Consider the following 24,148-nt stretch of genomic DNA (forward strand, 5'->3'; position numbering starts at 1 on the left):
ATAAACTGCCATTAGAGAGCATTGCTTCTATCCCTTCATTGTCCCTCTACATGCCTGTAAACCTAAGCAATGAGGTCCTTAAGCTGTATGCAAATGACCTGTGAAATGTCCAATGAGTCATTAGCATATTCAAGCTGTCCAGCTTATTAATGAGTGGGAGGAACGGCCACACCCCCAGTGCATGACTGACAGACTGTATAATGATGTGAGGCTGTATAATGATGTGCTTCCTGGTGCTGGCGCCCCCTGCAGCCTGTGTGTGTATAGGAGAGATACAACAGCTCCAGGCAGCCATGTTATAGCAGAACATGTCAGGTACTTGTGTAGCTGATGTCTGTGTCTCTGTGTATGGGAGGATTCAGCATGTCAGCAGATGCAGCACAGACACTAGCCATGCTTTACTATGCATTACACACAGACATGAGCAGGGGGAGGAGAAGGGAGGGGTAACAGGGGTGACATCACTGCCTCTCACCATGTGACCAGCCTCATTTACATAATAAAGAAAAGATGATTTTACAATGATTAATGTATGAATTGACTAGATAAAGGCTGGGATGGGATCCTTGTGAGCTGCTCCAACAGGTAGAGGTGACAGGACTAGTGACAGAGACCTGATGACAGGTGTCCTTTAAAGGGGTATTCTCGTCTAGGCATTCACATTCAGTTTCACTAATCTTCCATTTATAAACATTTCTTCAATTGGATGTTATTAAAAAAAATGTTCCTGTGTGAAGATAATTTCTCATAAATGTAGTCATTCTGTCCTTTAGAAACGAGATGGCTTCCTCGGATACGACCACGTCACACTCTGGCAGCGGTGGCCAGACATGCGCTATTGAGTCCTGCCTGACCACCAGGATTCAGCAATCATTACCACAGGATGGCTGTGGGTCATGCAGTAAATCCCGGACATTTCATATACAAAACCTTTTGTTTCTTTGTGCAATGCCTCCAGCAGACGTGGCCGTATCCGAAGAAGCTATCTCGTTTCTAAGGGACAAAATGACTACATTTATGAGAAATTATCTTCACACAGGAACATATTTTTTAATAACATCTAATTGAAGAAATGTTTATACATGGCAGATTTATCAAACTGAATGTGAATGCCCAGGCAAGAATACCCCTTTAAGCAACAACTGAAAACAATGACTATTTCATTTACAAATAACCAACTTTAACTTGCCACTTATTATAGTAGTTTAGTTATATATATATAGTTTAGTATAGTAGTTTCTAAAGCCATTCAAGGATCAGATGAACCCGCAAATTTCATCAGGGTGAGCCTTTTTTATGTAATCTGTATGGTTGTATGGCTACCACAGATTCCCAGGAAAGAGGAGTTAGACATGTTGGAATTTAACATGCCAGGTCTTTTTGGTCAAAAGGGAGATACGTTATGACCAGCAGTGTATTAGTGGCTTATCCTGCTCCCTGTTGTGAGCACATACATAGTGAACTTAAAGAGAACAAGTAACTTATATGGTCAGTTGCTGGCCAAGTCACTCGGTATCCAGTCAGGGGGTTGGGGTTATCTTCCCAGCAGTCAAGCAGGCACCAGCCCTCACCATGGCCAGCTTGTGATGTGTTAGGCCGTTCAACACTTGCGAGTGTGCTGCGATAAACTCGCATGACACTCGCAACGCATGCTGCCCGGATCACACGGCCCGAATACTGCAAACCGGGACTGAACTCAGCATGTCAGTTCACTCCCAGTTTGCAGCATTTGGGCCGGGAGATCCGGGCAGCATGCATTGCGAGTGTGATGCGAGTTCATCGCATCACACTGGCAAATGTGGAACGGCCCTTAATCTTTTTATTTCTATGCAGGTGTTTCATTGTGTAGGTGGACTTGTTTTAACATTTTTCTTTGTGATGTAGCAAATCACTATATGATGCAGAGCTCTAGTGCTCTGTCTTTCCCGCCTTGCCCTGCACTTGATCTCTGTACAAGCAGTATCACGAATTCTGTATCCTGATTGGCTGAGTTTGTGCACGTTCACATGTATGCCAATACTGCTTTGGCATCACTGCCCTTAGCTGATGTTACAAACAGGAAGCCCCACCCATTTCAGGAAAAGCTGAGAGGATTTTACAGATATGGCTGATGTATGATGCTGTATTGTTGGAATCGTTGTCAAAGGCTCTCTCCGGCTGTGTAAAACTATTTTTTTGGTCAAGTAACTTTACAGTTACGCTTTAAGGAAAACGGTCTCATTTCTAAAAAGACCATATGGCTACATTTATTTGAAATCATCTTCATACAGGTACATTTTTTTTTAAATAAAAATGCAATTGAGGAAATATATTTTTTCTTTGGGAAAGGAGGGGGTAATAAGTCATTAATTAATTGAAATTTGCTCATTCTGAAACTGGGGGTCAGTGGGAGGTCCAAATCTGTGACCAAGAGCTTCTCCATTTTGAAGGAATATATAGGTATAGGAATAGATAGGTATAGTGGTTAATCATTTCTCTGTACCATTCCCTTGTCTGCTTAGCTTAGAACCAATAGATAATTTGTGAATGTAGTATGTATTAAGTTATGACTGTTGCATGCAAATGAGGTATGGGAGTTAAGTCTTCACCATAGTGGTATATAGCTGGAAAGTTGTTTAGCAGTTACAAATCCAACAAACCAGACTTGAATTACCTTACAATAGATTAGATAAAATTCCCAAATAATAAAAGTTCATAACAATCTTGTGGGCCAATATTTCACTATCCATCAAGATCTTTGTGCTCCCTCTGAAAGCTGGCACAGGGTTGGCACTCACCTGTATAGTGCACCGGTGCCACAATGGAGCATTGCTAACAAGTGTTTATCAATCTTTTCTAAAGCCCTGCATTCATCAAAGGTGGCAATTATTCCAATTAACAGTATAGATAGAGTGAACTTCTGGAATGGAACTTCTCTAAAGTCTCAGCTTTGTAGCAAATTACAAAATGATCTCTATAAGATTTTTATAGTCTGAATCCAAGGAAACTGAAAAAACCAACTTGCATCATAATCCATGATTAAAATACACATATTAAGTATTTTAACTGGATAAAAACATATCTTTTATAGGATACATTTATTGAGAAAACTGTACAAAATAAAGGAGACTCTAATGCCCAGTTGGGTCAGCTCTGATACTAAATAAGATGCAGCTAAGTATTGAGAAATGCAGGTGCTGTAAGGTATTCCATAAAATATGTGCCCGCAAGGGTTGTAGAAGAGGCTATAAATGCTGCACTTATGTGTGTGTATGTATGTATGTATGTATGTATGTATGTTGCCAAAGCTGACAAGCTGCTGCCATAGATGCTGGGTGTGTGTAGACGAGCAGAATCCATGTAAAAAAATGTCATTTAGAACAGACTGTTTATGCAATGGCTCACATAGGCATGACGGGCAGCGTGTCACTCTACAGCAAAAGCAGGAATAAATGCCTAACATAAGACCTCCACACTATAATATTATCTATATTTAGCTCCCAAACAGAACCTTAATGAATTGCTAAAAGCAGCATGGTTCCACCCATAACAGTCCTAGTGTCACATTCACCAGATAACCACAAACCAAGGCAGTCATTGCCGGTTGTTGATAGCATGGTAGGCAAAGTGGGCAATTGCACAGGGGAGAACCTCTTCTTTCAAATGAATCTTGAAATTTGTTTCTAGGTGCCATGGATCTAGAGATATTCAGGTTTAAAGTGAGAATATCAGGTGCCATTTTTATATATAAAAATCACTCCCGACGGCAGTTTAACAGGTAATACCTCTGTTTTCCTGAAACTTAGAAACACAAATTTAGATTCATATAAAAGAGGAGACTCTATTCTTCCATAGAAAAAAAGAAGTGTCCCATAGCCAGAGAAAAAGCCCTCTGAAGTGTCTCCCCTCCATATTCTTAGCCATCAGACTGCAGGGAGAATTTGCTGCACACAGGAGCTGCTGCACCTCACAGATAATGGAAATATTCACTTTATATGTTATTACGTTTACGTATTATGTTATTTTGAGAAGGGATAATATCAAATAATGTTCATGTTTTTAACCCTTCTCTATGCAGAACTTTCTAAGAACACACTTTCTTTCTTATTGCCTTTTTTTCGCAAAAAAAAAAAAGAAAACTGATAGGATGAACATTTGATCCTCTTCGCCTAATGATCCTACATATTTACATTGCAACCCAGAACATGTCCATAAAGTTATATTTAACACTAAAAACACACCAGAATGAAGTTTTTATTTCACACCATCCTCCATTACTTACACCTATGTTATGACGTTCTCACTCAAATTCTTATGAAGCGCGGAGGGTTCTGTTATTGTGCGGATAATACATTGGCGCACATCTAAACGTGACTTATTATCTCATTAGCTTGGTTTATGGATATATAGTTATTATTTGGGTTACCATTTTTAAGGAAGCATACAATGATAGATCTGTGTGACGCTCAGTGCACTTTTCTGCAAAAATTGTTTGTTGTCTCCTGTGGATTTAACATTCCCTGTGCTGCATATTTTGGTGAATATATTGGTGTGGGGTATGTATGAACTCCTCACATCTTACTGTTTTAGAAAAATATATTTTCTTTATACAAATATCTGGATTTGTAAATATTTTAGAGGAAATTTTGAATGTTAATTGCCAAATGCATCGCCTGGTTGTCTGCTTTCAAAATTATATAGGTTTTATGGTGCCTTTACTTTTTATTCTGTTTTATTTCTATATTTTGCAGGTTGTGACTGTCTTAAAATTTCTAGCTGAAAAGCAGAAATCTAGTCATTACAGTTTTAGTGATATTATGTGGATTTATTTATGTGAAAATATCAATATGGGACATTTGTGAACTGTACACATGTGCATCTATTACATTTAGGAGATGTGAAGGTAAATATTTTCTGTTTGGAGAACATTTTTTGCCAAAGTCAAATTTTAAGTATTTTTTATAAAATGTTTCAGTTTGAATCAAAATTGCATGAAGGCTCCTATGTCTATAAACTCTTTAATGCAATTTTGAAAATGGGGCAAGTGTCTGCTTTCAGAAAATATATGGTTTGTTTGGTTTACTTTAATTCTTTTTGCTGTAATTTCGATTTTATTTTTAAAAATCAAATTTGTAAAAATTGCTCTGGTCAATAACGCGACAAAATATCCAGAAATGCCGGGCGGTGAAAGGGTTAATACCCCTTGGTTAAATTCCCGGGTGAAGATGCTTATCATCTATGTCCTGTCTATATATCCATCTGTCTAGTTATCTATCTCCTATAACAGTGATGGCGAACCTTTTAGACACAGAGTGCCCAAACTAGAATCAAAACCTACTTTTATGTTGCAAACTGCCAAGATGACAATTTAAGCAATAACCTATTGATCCCAACTGTATCATAAGTCTTAATCGTATTGGCGTTCTGAGGACACCAATACAGTAGAAAGAAAATTTGGATTGTAGCTTCCTTCCAGGGTCCCCTGAAGAGGAAGAAACTTTGAGTCATTTCTAGCAAATTGAGTGCTGGGGTGAAAGCCTGGGTGCCCACAGAAAGGGCTCTGAGTGCCACCTCTGGCACCCGTGCCATAGGTTCGCCACCACTGTCCTATAATCTGACCATTTATATATCTTGCTTTTCTCTATTTATTAATCAATCTTCTACTGTATTTATCTCTCATATCCATCTACTGTATATATAATCTACTTTATATTTATGCATCTAGAAATCTCTATCATCTTTCATATTTATCTTCTTTCATAATAATTATAAATAATAATTCATTTATATAGCGGACACAGATTATGCAGCGCCGCACTGAGCTTGCCAGATCAGACCCTGTCCCCAAGGGGCTCACAATCTATTCAACCTATCAGTAATTTCTTGGAGTGTGGGAGGAAACCCACACAAACACAGAGAGAACATACAAAATCTTTGCAGATGTTGACCAGTGCTGCAAGGCTGTAGTGCTAACCACTGAGCCACTGTGCTGCCCATCAAGCACCCTATAACCTATCTCCAATAAAATTCTCCCATATTACAGATTGTTTCACCATACTAAAGTGATCCTCTTGCTGACTGTGACTGGTCATAAAATAGTTTTATTTTGGGGCCCCACTTTTAGTTTTGTCCAGGGCCCCACTTTGTCTAGAACCGGCCCTGTCTATGACAGCTAGGTCAGAACAGTCATGAAAGCTCGCACCTTGTCAAAACAACCATTCTGCTTCTCTTAATGCAATAATGAATTCCCTCTCAAAGTGTGTCAAATGGGAAAAACGTAGATGAGTGCTTGGTTGAGGCATGTCTAGCAGTCAACAATCTCTCATTAAGATGTACACTTCCCAAAATAGAAGATAAGAACCTTATTTGTAGGGCAGCGGAAGGTGTCTAATTAGACCACGCCTATAATCATATACATATCTTTTTGCCACATTCCCAAATGTCTTTCTGGAGTAGTTCGTTTTTACAAAATGAAAAGTGTACAGTTTTGTTAGAAAACATGCGGTATACGACTACCCTGAGGTGAACAGGTTTGCTTAGAAAAAAAAACATGTATTAATGTATTTTGGCTCATACCGTATCCAGTTTTAGACAAACTCGGGTTTGACATAGATGGATTGTGAATATGGCATGTGAACGAGAACTCTGCACATTCATTTGCGTACTGGCAGTAGTTCTAGATAAGGCACCCAACTTCAAACACTGCATCATCTGCGGAAACATAAAAATCACATCAAACCGTGTTATTAGCATAGAATAAGTAATCTGATTTGTAAAGAATGTAAAAATATCACTGAAAAAAATCAAAAAGTTATAACAGAAATGTTCTCTACAAATCCTGGATTTTCTGCACAGGATTATGTAATGGAGAATCCTCCACTCATCTGCTGCCACACCCTATTTATTGCTGCAGTAAGGGGATGGAATCTGTGCTATGAAGCTGCCCTATACATCATTCGCCTTCATTGATTTACAACATAGACTGGAGGTATGTTAGGCTAGAATCAGGATTTGTGCTAATACATTATAAAGATTTATAGTGCATTTCAATGTCAAGTATAAAGACAAAATCAAACTGTACAAAAGCTTTCTCTCAAGGGTAAAACTACCCCTTGCATACAGACATTTAGTGTCTTATGTGTCTAACATGGAAATTTTAATACATGAAATAGATTGTCTGTATTAAGAAATCAGCAGAGAGTATTTTAGATACCATTGTTCCCCATAACAAGGCTTTAATATTACAGTGATAATGTTAATTCACATTACTATGTACATTAGCAATAGTGGCAATTAGAAGATTGATAGTGAAAATATAAACAATGGAAAAAAACGCAAAGCAGAACAATATAAAAAAAAAAAAAAAAAAAAAACAGTTCCTGGAAAACACATATAGTACACACCTCTACTTCGGAGGCCACATTACGGGTGGTTACTCCAACTGTATAAATTCCTCCATTTGAATCTTCATGAATTTTTATGTTAGACTTTTTGTTTCTGGCATCAATGTCCCGTGTCGTGTCAAACAAATCAAGTACCTCTTCATTGTAAAGCTAAGGAAAATTATATAAATTACCAACAAATTAAAAACAAATGTAAAAATAGCATTTTATGCTACAAATAAGGTGTAGAAATATGCTAAATAGTTTCATCAGCAGTCAACAGGTTCAATAACATTAAAGGGGTATTCCCACAAAGACAAGATTCTTAAATATACTCAGGATGGCAAAATAACCCATTCTCTAATTCAATATTATTAACAAAAATAGCATTTCACAGTACTACATTGAAGTACACGTAAAGTGGTGTGTATGACAAGAAAATTTGTCACACATATAAACACCACACATATAGAGTGAGACAATCCTGTCACTACACTCTCTTTGTTTCCAGTACATCTAATTTCATGTTCCAATACACAAACATTGCAAGACTCCAAACAAAAGAAGGTACCAGCACTCCAAGAGATTTTGAAGTTAAAAAAATCCTTTTTATTGTAATCCAGGTAAAAACTTGAACATGGCATAGTTCATAGGTGAGTGGACCTATGACAATGACTAAGCTCTAAATGAGTGAAACGCGTTATAGCCTGATGGTCCACTCACCTATGTACCGTGCCATGTTCAAGTTTTTACCTGGATTACAATAAAAAGGATTTTTTTAACTTCAAAATCTCCTGGAGCGCTGGTACCTTCTTTTGTTTGGAGCCTTGTGCCCGAAGTCCGTGGGGTTGTATGCCGTTCTGTGCGCTCTAGTAAAAACCGACTGGGGAGGGGAGCTGAAAAAATGCATTACTGTTGACAAAAATTGCAAGGTTACAGCTCTCTCACCCATGTTCAGTGACCGCACTGCAACGCACATTTCGGAGATTACCAGGAAGCAATGTGAAAAATCAGATGTACTGAACACACAGAGAGAGTGGTGAGGAGATTGTCTTACTCTATACGTGTGGTGTGAAATCCTGTTATGTAGAACTTGCTGCAACTTTGTTAATGTGCCCCATAGTATCAGGGAGACATTGAAGTACACACAAAGGGCTGTGCGCCAGTTTTCTGTCGGACTTTGCACGTTCTTTCTAGTGCAAACTGCTAAAGTGTCTGCACCACATTTGTGTTGCAGACGACCCTTTTGTGGCGCAGCTGCACTAATCTTCATGCAAAACAAATTAGGGGGCATTACAATTCTCAGTCGGACCGTGCGCCAGATTTAACATGCAAAGTCTGACAGAATTGTTTCACAAGTCTAATGTTAAATGTACACCAAATGCACTTTGTCGGAGCAATGCAGGGGGCGCCATAAATCCAGAATCTGGCACACCCTGCATTCTACACAGTCAGGCTGCATGTAGTTTACACTGTTGTTCGTAAATGAGCCTCTATTTGTTATGACGACTTACCTCCCAGCTGGATATTGTTGTATAGGAATCTTGATATATTTTATTTGTCTACACATTTTAGATACTATAATAAAGACACATTATTTTTTGTTATGTATTTATGACTATTCAATGCTGGTCCAATTTATCTTTTAAGTGTTTGAGTTATAAAACAAACCTCCAAGAATTGCGCGTTCACTTTAAAATCCGGTGGTGGAAGACCCTGTTCCAGTGCAGCTTGTTTCCTTGCCTCTATCCGTCTGAAAAGATGTCTAACAGCTCGAGGGATGATACCTTGCTCTTCATCAGTTATATTTACGTCAAACCCAGTTCCCATTGTGTATGTTTTACCAGATCCTGTCTACATATTAAACAAAATGTATGTTAGCAGTGAACTGAACGGTATAACAATATAGACTATAGAAATGTATTGTATATTTTCACAAAATGGTAATTATTAATAATACCAGGGACAGCACGTAGGAAATTTAAAAGAGGATATCATGTGCAGGGGCGGTCTTTTTAAAATACACTGAAGAATGAATTTTGGAATGAATGAAAATATAATGTAGAAATGGGGATAAAAGACAATTCTTTATTAGCTTCCATTAGTTTAACACATTTAAGCTAATCTTAATTACATACAGCTGGCTTTATATTATGAAAATGCATGCATTATACAAAAACATTTCAGAACCATCAAGGCATAGGCTAAAGAAAACATTAGTTGGTGCGAGGTAGGTTGCCGGCACAAAGACCTCAGCAGCAGATCCTATTTCTCCAGGATAAAGGTTTTTTGTAATACTGTGACTTATTAAAATTAAGATACTTTCAAAATGCTTATGTTCACAAAAAGACAGGGAAAAGTGCAATAACCACTGCAGGTAAGTGGTGCAGCAGTATGCAGGCCAAAAGTTTTCCCTTTCTTTGCAATGTACTAGACACATGTTAATTGCTAAAGTATATGATGTGACCCTTCTCCAGTTCTGTCAAATACTGTCAGATTTATACACAATATTTACCGTAAATACTAAGGCAAAAGTTTTCTGAATACTTGGGTGGCAAAATCTCAGAAGAACATTAGAATAGAATAACTTTATTATCCAAAAAGGGGAGATTGGTAGTATCACAATAAAACGACATGCATTAATACGCTTTAAAAAAGACAGACACATAATCCACACACAAATAAACTGATAAAATTAGTAAATATTTAAAAAGTGCAGTAATCCCAATTAAAAAAAAAAAATCTATCACTCGTTAGTTCCCCTCCCCTTGTGTTGGCTAGTCATATCACAGAAGGGATAAAAGAGGATTTAAGCGTATTGGTCCCACATTTTAGCTGGAGGAACCCATCACTAAAGGTGCTCCGCTGTCTAGTATGCAAGGGATTGGATTTGTTGTTTAAAATTTTATCCAGTTTTGTTACAGAAAGTCTGCATATTCCTGGTTGCTGTTGATATTTCATATAAAGCAACACATATAGAGCAACACATATAAACTCTTATAACAAAGTTAGCATTCTTACTTGGCCATAGGCAAAGACTGTGGCATTGTATCCTTCGAAGCAGCCTTCAATAAGTTTCTCTGTACACTGCAGGTAGATTTCATCTTGTCTTGAATCAATGTCAAAAACATAGTCAAATGTGAATGCCTTATCTTTTCCTAGAAAAACTTGGGGTTCACCTGGAGTCACAGAAGTGCAAATATGACAGCCTTCAATTTTTTCTTTGGCAAGTTGAGGGCGAATTCTGAAAACAAATTGAAAAAAAATTAAAAACCAGTTCAAGCAGAGGTTTTAATAGAGCATATTATATTACTGGAACATTTTGTAGCATTTGCACAGATGACCGTGACCAGTTTGTTTCCAGTATTCTGGAAATGAATAAAAACTATTCAGGGAAAACCTGGCATGCATGCGAGACAGACAAAATTACTATTTTACCATTACGTCAGTTAAAACCAGCAGCATATTACAGACATGACACTGCTAAACATAACAAATCTACCTCTCTATCAGGCCTTCAAAACTGCAGTCAACAATAATCCAGCCAGCCTGCTATATCAAAAAATTAAGACATCTGGCTTTTAAAATGAAATGAACGACAAAAAAATAAATGATGACACAGTATAACTATTAGGAGATTGACTTCACAATAAATTTATATCCAGAATAATAATACAGTTGGCCCACTACTTAAGAACACCCGACTAACAGACGACCCCTAGTTACAAACGGCCCTCTAGATGTTGATAATTTACTGTATTTTAGCCATCTTATATTAATTTTTGCTCCTAAAGAGGCACTAGGTCTTATTTTCAGGGGGATGTCTTATTTTCACATGAACAAGAATTTACATTTATCATTGAACAACTCCTCCAACATCCTTATGACTCTCCAAACTCTGAATTTCATGCTGTATTTCTTGTGACTCCATTTCTATTAGAATCATTGGTCCCAGTCTCTCATGTTTAGTAAAAGCACTTTCCATAAATGACCCTTCTTATCCTGGAAGCTGCTGGTATCACATTTGCAGCACAACAGTCAGTAATGTAATTCCATGTCACAACCTTCTGCAGCATCTAGAAGATTTACTAATACTAATGTACGGCATGGGGGGGGGGGGGGCTGCGGCTAGGTCTTATTTTCAGGGGAGGCCTTATATTTCTAAGCCTGAACAAAATTGTACTAGGTCTTATTTTCGGAGGATGTCTTATTTTAGGGCTTTATTGTTAATTCTGGTTCTTATGACAACCCACATTTTTTCAAATCCAATTGTCACAGAGACCAAAAAGATTTTGACTGGGGTTACAATTATGAAGTATACAGATCCGACTTACATACAAATTCAACTTAATAACAATCCTACAGAACCTATCCTGTACGTAACGTGGGGGACTGCCTGTAATTCCTTTATAATTACCGTATATACTCGAGTATAAGCCGACACGAGTATAAGCCGAGACCCCTAATTTTACCACAAAATACTGGGAAAACCTATTGACTTGAGTATAAGCCGAGGGTGGGAAATGCATTGGTCACAGCCTCCCCAGTATATAGCCAGCCAGACCCTGCCACAGTGTATATAGCCAGCCAGCCCCTGCCCCAGTGTATATAGCCTGCCAGCCCCTGCCCCAGTGTATATAGCCTGCCAGCCCCTGCCCCAGTGTATATAGCCTGCCAGCCCCTGCCCCAGTGTATATAGCCTGCCATCCCCTGCCCCAGTGTATATAGCCTGCCAGCCCCTGCCCCAGTGTATATAGCCTGCCAGCCCCTGCCCCAGTGTATATAGCCTGCCAGCCCCTGCCCCAGTGTATATAGCCTGCCAGCCCCTGCCCCAGTGTATATAGCCTGCCAGCCCCTGCCCCAGTGTATATAGCCTGCCAGCCCCTGCCCCAGTGTATATAGCCTGCCAGCCCCTGCCCCAGTGTATATAGCCTGCCAGCCCCTGCCCCAGTGTATATAGCCTGCCACAGTGTATATAGCCTGCCACAGTGTATATAGCATGCCAGCCCCTGCCCCAGTGTATATAGCCTGCCAGCCCCTGCCCCAGTGTATATAGCCTGCCAGCCCCTGCCCCAGTGTATATAGCCTGCCAGCCCCTGCCCCAGTGTATATAGCCTGCCGCCACTGCCGGACAGATCGCACAGAAGATATACAGGGGTCGCCGGAAAGGTGAGTTTAGATATATTTATTTTTTTGACTTGAGTATAAGTTTGGGTTTTTCAGCACATTTTTTGTGCTGAAAAACTAGGCTTATACTCGAGTATATAAGGTAGTTTATAAGTATATCTAACTTTATACAGGCAGTCCCCGGGTTTGTTCTTAAGTTGAGTTTGTATGCAAGTCAGAAACGTATACTTTATTATTGTAACCCCAGTCAAAATTTTTTTGATCTCTGTGACAATTGGATTTTAAAAATGTTGGATTGTCATAAGAACCAGGATTAACACTAAAGCTTCATTACAGACACCTGTGATAACTGTTATAGCTGTCTATTGTAGCTTAGCACTTAAATATAGTAAATTACCAAAATCCAGAGGTCTCTTTGTAACTAGGGGTCGTATGTAAGTCAGGTGTTCTTAAGTAGGGGACCGCCTGCACTGGCTTGAATGCCATACTTACATCTTTACACAAGTAAACACATGAAGCCACAAATGCCATATTTTGTATAAACTTTTGGGGCCTTTTTTTTAGCAGTCATTAGTCAAATATGTTATAATTTCTACTACAAGCCGTAAAATGCAAATGAAAACAGCATTGTCATTGGCCTCCAAGAGGTCTTTAATGAATACAATCAAAAGAATATTTACCATGTAGAAATTCCAGGTTATGTTGTATTTCTGGCTTGGTAACATAAGAGATTGCTTACTGTATTTGATATAATTGCTTTAAATAATAGGTAGAGTTTTAGTAAAAGTGGTAGGTTTTTTAAAAATGAAGCTTTTAAATATAGGGCAAGGAGGCTGTATAATAAAGTGCTACCAGTAAGTAAATGCCTAATATGCAGACAAACCTGTTGGGGCTCATACAAATGTTAAAAAAACAGAACTTTGTAAAGTTGTGAGAAATAGGAAACACTATTAAATGAATTGTAACACAAATACAGATAATGAGTAAAAGTCAGGAGGTCGGCCAATGGGTGTAGGCTGCCATTTCCTGACATGCATTTCATAGACATACATTTGTGTAAATAAGATTTCCTCTGGTGAGTGATGCACATACCAGGATCACAAGTATTTTCATCACATATACTTTATGAGGTTTGGGATTGTTAGAACAGAACTAATTAGACATCAATTTAAAGAGAAGACAGAAAAATGAAGGCTGAATTAAAATATGGCTAATGGTTGCACATTGGACTCCGAACTACAGACAGGAGGCACGAGTGAGACTTCATTTGAAGTATTACATTAATGCTCACATGATATAATCATATAACTTCTTCCATGGCCTCAGGCACTGCTAGAGAGACTGTAGATTTATATATTTGTGTGTTTACGTGTGCAGAGAACAAGGTCATGGTTAAGGCAGTCCTGTACCACATTATGTTATAGACAGCTTCACTACAGACCAGATATTTAATAAATGGAGTGATATCAAATAGCCGACCACTTATACAGATCAAAATACTGCCATGCGAAACTGGCCTACGGTTTCCATTAACAAAACACTGCGATCAAAGCCTTTCACACATGCCAATGCAAACTCCACAGCCTAATCGTAATGGAAAACGGTTTACAGCAGGCAATGTGCAGGTGAAGTGCAGACAATAATTGTGGAGACCCTGGAGAAGATAATAATAATAATACCAGAGACCCCAGAGCAGACAACGATAAACCTGGAGCAGGGCTGTGGACCTGTTAAACCAACCTCCGATGCCAACTCCAACTTCTCAATTTCCAGAACTACGAATCCACCTCCACAGTCCTGTTTTCCTGGTCATTCTAACAGTTTCTAAGTTAATGTGGGCATTTCTTCCTAGTGCCTTAATCTATAGCAAAGGAGCTTTAACTCCTAAACGAGTACATAAAGTGTACCACTGCAGCCTGTGAAGCCATGATTTGTGCTCTACACCCTGCTGTCAGAGTCCAATGAGCAATTCCTTAACTGATGTAGCTAAAGGAAGCAGAGGACCCTGGAGTAGCAAGTTATGGTGAGCTGTACTGTACTTTTCCTGGTGCAGTTTTGTTTGCGTCAAAATGCCGCCACATACAATCGGAGAGTTGGACGACACAGAGCAGAGTGGCAGGTGGAGGAGAGAAGAAGCTGCAGTGCAGGGAAGAGAAAAGGAGCCAGGAAAGGAAAGGATTTATTCATTTTTTGTCTTCAATGGTCTCCAGTGTCAGTAGTTTTATGCTCTGGGATCTCCATTATGTGGAGTATCACAATGTGGCCCTTGGAACGATAAATGTTGCTCTGGCCTAAATCCTTAGAATAAATCAGACATTTAAAGGAAATATTGACATTTTTTATAATTTATTATATGCTTGTGGAGCCACTCCATTTTAACACATCGACTCCATAAAATAAATACACTCCTTTCTTTTCCTGCTTTTTCTCTCCTCCATGTGCTGCTCTGCGTCCCACACTGGTTGTATTGTCTGGCATCAGAACCTGGAGGTCCTCTCCTGCTCTTGGAGCTGCTCTCCTCTTGGTCCTGACCCCAGTATATTCAACCAGCGCCAGAAGTCAGGACACAGAGCAGAGCAGGAGGAGAGCACTGGGGAGTTGTGAGGACTTCTCAGCTGAACTCATTGGACTGCAACTGTCAGTAGGTTGAGGGCCACAATGGGGCTTGACAGGCTGCATCTGGCATGTCAAGTGGGTTGTGCATACTCTTCTAGGCTAGTAGCAGAGATATGTGCTGCACTATATGTACATCTGCATTAGTGAAGCTCCTTTGCTACAGATCAGAGGATTAAGGCATTGGGAAGGAATGCCTGTACTTTGACTCAACAGCCCAAGTTTCCTGGTCACTCTAGATGTCGGTAGACCAATTTGGTGGAGGTGGAGTTGAAAACGATACCAGGGAAATTAAAGTCAGAGTTGTAAGTTTGGCTTACCGACTTCACAGCCCTGATAGCAAAATAATATATGTATTTTTCTCATGTATTCCTGAAATACATGGGTTGGGATCTGTATAACATAAATGACAAATACATTGACTAATGCATTTCAAAGCGGCAGTCATACAGTAAATGCAGGCACAAAAGAAAAACCTTAAAAAGCTGCACACTCCATGCAATGCAAGCCTTCAAAACATGGACAGAAAATACAATGAAAATATCCACCATCATAAAACAATTTAGACAAAACTGATACATTTTGCTTTCATCTTTTTTAAAGGAGTCAAAATGAAAAGTGGCTAAACATTCCACAAAGCAGGGCTTTACAGGAAACTATCGGCAGTTTTTATACTGCACTGAGCTTTATGTTCCCTAAGCCACACACGTACACAAGGTTGTAGAATCCCATCAGGAACTTCATCAAATTGTCCTCTTCACATGTCTCTGACCAAAAATAAAAAAAATCCTTAAAATATAAATACTGGATATAATTAATCATTTTACAGAAATCACATTACAATAGAATTGGTGATTTCTGCTTTAATCTCTACATTTCAAATAAAGTGTTCCCTTATTGTCATCGTATTGTTTAATTACAATGGATGGAATGTGGAGATGGAAGTAATATGTTACTCAGTAAATGGCTGTGTATAGAGCAGAAGAATATACAGTGTTTATAGTTTCTTGTATTAAATTCTCCTTTCAATACAACAAAAAAATCTGACCTGCAAAGAAGAGAAAAGGCTAATAAGATTACCCAAATGATCCCTTTATTATTGAATAAACCTTGGTGAGTCACCCTTGTTGGCTTCCTTCCTTCCACCTCAGTTCTACAGCAGACAGATCATGGCTATCTGCTACATTTGCAATAATGCAATTGTGCTGGCAATGAATGAAGCCGTGTCAGATTTCAGCAGCCTCTGGGCAGCTTCTACTCTGTCACTGGTATCACAACTTCCTTTTTTTTTTGTTTGAATACCCGTATGTTAGAACTTGTTACATGCATTTTGATGTAGGCAATGTATTGTAGAGGAAGGCTGGCAAACATTACAGTAGTGCAGACAAATAATCTATTAGTACCAAATCATATCAAGAAAATATACAAATGTTACAAATTTACACTTGCATCCAAAATATACTATTGCAACATTTGTCAAAAGGTGTGGGGACACTTTATCTGCATTAATGCATAATGTGGGGGTAGCTAAGTGACTTCTACAAAGTTTTATGTCAACTCAGCACAAATTCCTCAAAGATTTATCTGACCATCATCATAAGGCTGGCTGCCCAGGAATGAAATCATTCAGAAGAAACTTGCAAAAAATCCCCCGCTACATAATTAAAAACATTGTCAAAGTTGCACTGTTTTCCAAAAACTATTAAAAAAAACCCTTGTTTAATGCAGGTGCAAGTTTACTATAGTTGTAGCATGAAATAAAAAGATAAAGAAAGTGCAGTTTACCCCAAAATGGAACAAAAAGGAAGCAAAATTTGTAAAAAAAATTATAAAATTATAGTTAGAATTAATTGTATAACTTTAATATATCAAGCCACATGCTCCTAAAAAATGAAAGGTTATTAGAATGTTTAAAATTACACACACAACCGTTTAACCACTCAAAAAACACACCAAAAAAAATGGCACAGAAATCTAAATAAAATCTATAACATGTTAGGAGGAGCCTAAATGTTTATTAGATCGAGTTCTGAACTATCACAGAATGCCTCTGCATACACAAAAAAAGCCAATAGCTTCTAGTATCTGCAGTAGTTGTGCACTCTTTTCCTAGTTTCCCTTCATGTTTTGCAGGTTTTATTTTTAGTTTATGACCTGTAACCCTGGTAGAATAGCATAAAAGGCACTCCGCTTTAATGGCAACGTGGAGATCCCTAGTAACAAAGTTCAAGCTGTACAAAACAAATATTCAACTTCCAAGAGTATGAGGCATTGTTATTAGAAAGCTAAAAGAGCTCTACAGAATACAGCAACAGTACAGTGTACAGCCTGGTGTTGTATGTATACAAAACATAGTTTATGAATAACAGATAGGCAAGGAACTAATAGGGAATTGATTCTTATTTATATTTTTGGACCTTAACAGAGAAAACTTGAATATTGTGATAGGAAGGTTCTATTGTGTAAGAAGTTCTTTTAAAAAAAACACCATTGTTGGAAGAAGACCAGTCATCTCTTCTGACATGTCCCCAAGCAAATACTTGTTTTGCTCACAACAAACCGTAATTCTGGATCACCACTGGCTAGTTCGCAGCAGCTACCTGCAGTATTCTCAGTGTGTCCCGAGCTTAAAGCTTGCCTTGGTTAACAAAGTTAAGTATTATTTCAATAGCTGCAATACATACTGCGTTTAACTTTTCTAATAACTGGGCTGACAGTTGGTTTACACCCTTGTACAGGTAGCCAGACTTTTCTGCAACAACTACGCAAAGTTGCTGCCCCATAATCCAAGTGTAGGGAAGGGCTGTCCAAGAAAGGTCAGAGTATGCAGGGGTCAAGCAGAAAGTAGTCCAGGAAAGTGCAAGGAATACTAAGAACCATAGGTCAGGCATCTTTTATTGGGGGAGAATGTCTTTTATTACCATGGTTCTGCATGCAATGGCAAGGGACAAATTTGGACTAGGTGCACCGGACCTCTTAGGTTACATGAACACAACAGTTTTCATCTGTGTGCTATATTTTTTTATTTTTAGGATGGTACATTGACACCAGGGCTGTGGAATCAGAATAAAATGGACCAACTCCTAAAATATATAATAAAGTGTTAAAATTAGTGCAAAGCAGTATGTACCAAACATTTCATAAAAGTTTGGGGAAATTATGGAATGTCTGTTGTATTCCTGAGCTGTAAGGGTGTAAGCGTTAGGTTGATATGAATGTGGATACATTTTTGCTCATGCTCAATAATGAAGCTCCTCCCTCACAGATCACAGTAAACGGGCACAAAAAATGGTTGCACTCATCTAGTGATGCTAGAATGACCAGAAAAAAAAAAGTGGGGATTGACCAAGTGTATGTTCTCTTTGTATTAAAGGGAACCTGTCACCTGGAGACCCATTTTTAGCACTCCCCCAGTCCCCACAGAGCATAGCACATACACTGCCAAAGTGTTTTTGTATAAAAAATTGGTTTTACAGAAAAAAAGATATATTATATTGTACATTTCATTAGCATCTGCTGTGTGACTAGGCAGTTGCCTTTTGGGAGGAGCTGGAAAGGAGCAGTGCCCCCCCCACCCTTGGGGAACAGCTTCTCCATGTGACCTTTTCAAATATGTGAAAACACCCATCACTGGGCTTAGCGACGCCCCCTGCTCCTCTACAGCCAATCCCGAGTGAGGGGAGTTATTCATACATTTGAAAAGGTCACATGTTTCCCAAGGGTGGGGGGGGGGGGACTGCTCCTTTCCAGCTCCTCCCAAAAGGCAACTGCCTAGTCACACAGCAGATGCTAATGAGAGGTACAATATAACACATCTTTTTATCTGTAAAACCTATTTTTATACAAAAACACTTTGGCAGTGTATGTACTATGCTCTGTGGGGACTGGAGGAGTGCTAAAAATGGGTCTCCTGGTGACAGGTTCCCTTTAAGCTTTATGTTTAAATTTGCTTTTCCTCTGAATTCACGTTCACGACTCCACAACCCTGATTGACACATTAATCTAAATGGACCCATGCACACAAACATGTTTTTCATATATCCGTAGGCAGCTATAAAATTCAGAGCAGGTCTTAATGTTTATTCTTAGGTCTGTTTTTACATTCATGTATTGTATCACACGACTGAAGTAGAAAATATATGATACAATAGAGTCTGCAAGTACTGTGTAGTAGCAGGCTGGCAGAGCAATGATCCAACAGCCATCTGCGCACAAAGAGGCCAGTGCTATATGGACAAACTTCTCTTTCACACGGTTAAAGTGTGAGTTAGTCATTTTATTTCTAAACAGACTATGACCAGAGCTCACTACATACATAAAAAAGACAAGACAGGGAGGGCAAAGAAAGGAAACTTTTCTAGCAATCATGTTTTGTTTTGTATTGTTCGTTTGTTTTTTTGTTTTGTTTTTTTAAGACAATTGAATTCAAGCAAGTTCCCTTTTTTATCATCTTCATCTCATTTATGTAATGGTTACCTGGAACCTGAAATATCATTGGTTAAAGGACGGTAGGACAAGGGAATCTTTTCAGATGGACTTCTAATACTAGCCTGAATGGAAACTTAACTGTAGGCATATGCAAACAGCTGAAATGTACTCTTGTCTATACACTTGGTGGGAGAGATTTATCATATGCTGGCTTTGGCATTTGATAAAGTCCCCCCACCCGAATGATGGATACTTCTAGAGGCTTAGATCTCATTTAGTATGTCCCAACCATGCTAAACTGGCAAAATTATGGTAGGTGCGACCTAGAGTAGTTTTGACCAAAAAAAACTCAAAAATTCAGCAGTGAACATTTGTGTGCGGGCATGGGGCAGGAAAGCCCTGTGTAGCCCACTAGGGCAGTGGCTGCACCCCTTCACGGCTTCTCCATGGCTACATGGCATGGAGTTGGGGTAGTCGTAGAATTATTCGCAATTTCTTGCAGTGCACTGATAACTCTCCACCGGTTAGTCTTTCACAACAGTCTTCTGGTGGCTTATGTAGTTTTGTGCTTTTAGTCACAAAATTTGTTAAACCTTATGTGTCTATTAATAATACACATGCACATATTATACACATATATGTGTGTACAATATACATATATCATATTTCACACACACAAAAATAAAAGGAGAAGCATAACTTGTACTGGTAGTTGCATTCCTATAATTATACAATAGGGAAGTGCAGGACTGTGAAGTGATGCGAGTTACTTGGCTACTACGACTAAAGTAGTACTTAGATTTAATAGCAATAACCCCTTTGATTATGAAACAACAGCACAGCGACTTTTTTAAGTTTGATTTTGGATTGCAATATTGTAGTTTACCGTAGTTTAAGGTTTCCTTTATAACCATTCAATAATCTTCACTAATTTATTAGTTATTTATTATTAAAACCCCTACATGCAGGGCTGTGGAGTCAGATTAGACTATTTTGGTCAAGATAAAATGTACCAACGTAAATTCCACGAATGTAAAATATGATTCCTTATTAATTATAACTTGAGATGAAAGAGCACTAAAATGATGAGCGAGACAAACTTTTCCTGATGCTCAAGTGCTCGTCTCGAATAACGAGCCCCATTGAAGTCAATGGGAGACTCGAGCATTTTTCAAGGGGACCAAGGATCTGCACAGGGAAGCTTGGCCAAGCACCTGGGAACCTCAGAAAAGGATGGAAACACCACGGAAATGGACAGGAAACAGCAGGGGCAGCATGCATGGATGCCTCTGACGCTGCTTAATCGCACCATTATGCCAAAAGTATGGGCAACAGCATGGCAATGACAAAGTGACCGAATGAGGCTAGATAGCATCTAAAACATCCAATAATTGACCCTGACACTATAGGGGACTATGCAGAGGCAGCGGCGGCAGGCTAGAGAGTGTCTTGGCAACATACCCCAAATGGACTCAGGCTTAAAACCAATGGGTGGCAGAGAGGAACCAAAGGAGGTGAGCAAGAAGCGCTCAAATAATATCGGTAAATGATAAAAGTTTGCCAGTATATTTTGTGGATTACACAGCAGGGTGGTGACAAAGTTAACAAGTTTGATGAGGAAGCCATGAAAACAACCCAAAATTCTGCCTGACACAGCTCGTTTGATAAGGGGACCATGTATGGAGGCAGTGAACTAGTAGTAGATTAAAGGTGCTGCAGTTAAAACTATGTTAGTTGGATCTTGGGATGGAGCTGGCGCTCCGCTGCCAGGCGAGCTTTCGCCAATCCAAGCCCCTGTCTCTAGGCTACTCCCCAAACAGCACTTCTAAGAACCTTTTGTATAAGATCAAGTGTAGTAGCGTTCTTATAAGTTTGGGTTCTGGCGGGTGAGGGGAATGTAAACAGATGCGCAAGAAGCGCTGAAATAATATTGGTAAATGATAAAAGTTTGCCAGTATATTTTGTGGATTACACAGCAGGGTGGCGACAAAGTTAACATGGAAGCCATGAAAACAATCCAAAATTCTGCCTGACACAGCTCGTTTGATAAGGGGACCATGTATGGAGGCAGCTATATGGACTACTTTTGGAGGCAGCTATGGCGATGACGTGTGGAGGTAGCAATGGAGACAACGTGTGAAGGCAGCTAAAAAGACAATTTAATTTGGATAGTGCCTGTATGTGGCAGTCCAAAAAAGTTTTCAAACCAGAGGAGCAGGTAGCTGGTCCTCCAGAAAAATTACATAGATTGAGTGCCTGTATGTGGCACTCCCAAAAATTGTTTAAAACAGAGGACAGGGTAGTTGGCCCTCCAGAAAAATTAAATACATAGAGTACTGAAGCCAGAGCCAGTTGGCCCTGGCAAAAAAATAGCCAGTTTCCTCTGCTTTAGTGTACAAAGAGGAGGAGGAGGACAATGAGGAGGATGAGTGCATACATTATTCAGGTTCAGCTTCTTTCACCTGCTGGAGAATGGAAATGCGGAGAAATCCAGGCTTTATTCATCTTGATAAGCGTCAGCCTGTCAGCGCTGTCAGTCGACAGGCGTGTACGCTTATCGGTGATGATGCCACCAGCTGCACTGAAAACCCGCTCGGACAACACGCTAGCGGCAGGGCAGGCAAGAACCTCCAAGGCGTACAGCGCCAGTTCATGCCACATGTCCAACTTTGAAACCCAGTAGTTGTAGGGAGCTGTGTGATCATTTAGGACGATGGTATGGTCAGCTACATACTCCCTCACCATCTTTCTGTAAAGATCAGCCCTACTCTGCCGAGACTGGGACAGGTGACAGTGTCTTGCTGGGGTGACATAAAACTGGCAAAGGCCCTGTAAAGCGTACCCCTGCCAGTGCTGGACAAGCTGCCTGGTCGCCTACTCTCCCTCGCTACTTGTCCCGCAGAAGTACGCCCTCTGCCGCTAGCGCTGTCAGAAGGGAAATACTGTTTCAGCTTGTGCACCAGGGCCTGCTGGTATTCATGCATTCTCACACTCCTTTCCTCTCCAGGGATGAGAGTGTAAAGATTTTGCTTGTACCGTGGGTCCAGGAGAGTGAATACCCAGTAATCGGTGCTGGAATAAATTCTTTGAACGCGAGAGTCACGGGATAGGCAGCTTAGCATGAAATCTGAATTCACTCCCCTCACTGGCCTGACTGTCCATTTCCTCCTCCTCCAACTCCTCTTCTTCTGCCCATACACGCTGAACAGTGAAGGACTGAACACTGGTCCCCTCTTCTGTCTCGCCAACATTCTCCTCCTCATCCTCCTCCACCTCCTCCGATATGCGCTGAGAAACAGACCTAAGGGTGCTTTGGCTATCAACAAGGGAATCTTCTTCCCCCGTCTCTTGTGACGAGCGCAAAGCTTCCGACTTCATGCTGACCAGAGAGTTTTTCGACAGGCCAAGCAGCGGGATGGTGAGGCTGATGATGGTGACCATCTGTGTTGACTCCTCAAAGTTACTCAGCACCTGACAGATATCAGACATCCACGTCCACTCCTCATTGTAGACTTGAGGAAGCTGACTGACCTGACTACCAGTTCTGGTGGAAGTTGACATCTGGCAGTCTACAATCGCTCTGCGCTGCTGGTAAACTCTGGATAACATGGTTAGTGTTGAATTCCACCTCGTGGGCACGTCGCACAACAGTCGGTGAGCGGGCAGTTGGAGGCGGCGCTGCGCTGCCCTGAGAGTGGCAGCATCTGTGCTCGACTTCCTGAAATGCGCACAGATGCGGCGCACCTTCGTGAGCAAATCAGACAGATTGGGGTATGTCTTGAGGAAACGCTGAACTATGAGATTTAACACATGGGCCAGGCATGGCACATGTGTCAGTCTGCCGAGTTGCAGAGCTGCCACCAGGTTACGGCCGTTGTCACACACAACCATGCCTGGCTTCAGGTTCAGCGGTGCCAGCCACAGATCAGTCTGCGCCGTGATGCCCTGTAATAACTCTTGGGCGGTTTGCCTTTTATCGCCTAGGCTCAGCAGTTTGAGCAACGCCTGCTGTCGCTTAGCGATGGCAGTGCTGCTGTGCCTAGAGCTACCGACTGATGGCGCCATGCCCACGGATGGTAATTCAGAGGAGGAGGTGGAGGAGGGGTGGGAGGAGGAGGAGGCATAGTAGGACTTTGAGACCTGGACCGAGGTAGGCCCCGCAATCCTCGGCGTCGGCAGTATATGACCAGCCCCAGGGTCAGACTCGGTCCCAGCCTCCACCAAGTTAACCCAATGTGCCGTCAGCGATATATAGTGGCCCTGCCCGGCAGCACTCGTCCACGTGTCCATGGTCAGGTGGACCTTGTCAGAAACGGCGTTGGTCAGGGCACGGAGGATGTTCTCTGACACGTGCTTGTGCAGGGCTGGGACGGCAGACCGGGAAAAGTAGTGGCGGCTGGGGACCGAATACCGAGGGGCGGCTGGGGACCGAATACCGAGGGGCGGCCGCCGCCATGAGGTTTCGAAAGGCCTTGGTCTCTACCAGCCTATAGGGCAGCATCTCCAGGCTAAGCAACTTGGAGATGTGGACGTTGAGGGCTTGGGCGTGTGGGTGGGTTGCGCTATACCTCCTTTTGCGCTCCAGCGTCTGGGGTATGGAGAGCTGAACGCTGGTGGAT

The 24,148-nt window shown here is 40.5% G+C and overlaps 1 protein-coding gene across 8 annotated transcripts in view; it reads right to left on the minus strand.

The window, feature by feature from the left end:
- The window catches only part of KIF21A (kinesin family member 21A), a 103,701-nt gene that overhangs the window by 56,326 nt on the left and 23,227 nt on the right, over positions 1-24,148 (minus strand). For all 8 annotated transcript variants that reach the window (XM_072147118.1, XM_072147117.1, XM_072147113.1 and 5 more), the window contains exons 2-5: positions 10,383-10,605; positions 9,033-9,215; positions 7,383-7,532; positions 6,556-6,690 (exon numbers count right to left, since the gene is read on the minus strand). In XM_072147118.1, coding sequence (XP_072003219.1) covers positions 6,556-6,690; positions 7,383-7,532; positions 9,033-9,215; positions 10,383-10,605 — 691 coding nt within the window. The remainder of the gene's footprint in view (positions 1-6,555; positions 6,691-7,382; positions 7,533-9,032; positions 9,216-10,382; positions 10,606-24,148) is intronic.

The sequence above is a fragment of the Engystomops pustulosus genome, chromosome 4, assembly GCF_040894005.1.
Source record: "Engystomops pustulosus chromosome 4, aEngPut4.maternal, whole genome shotgun sequence".
NCBI classification, from domain to species: domain Eukaryota; kingdom Metazoa; phylum Chordata; class Amphibia; order Anura; family Leptodactylidae; genus Engystomops; species Engystomops pustulosus.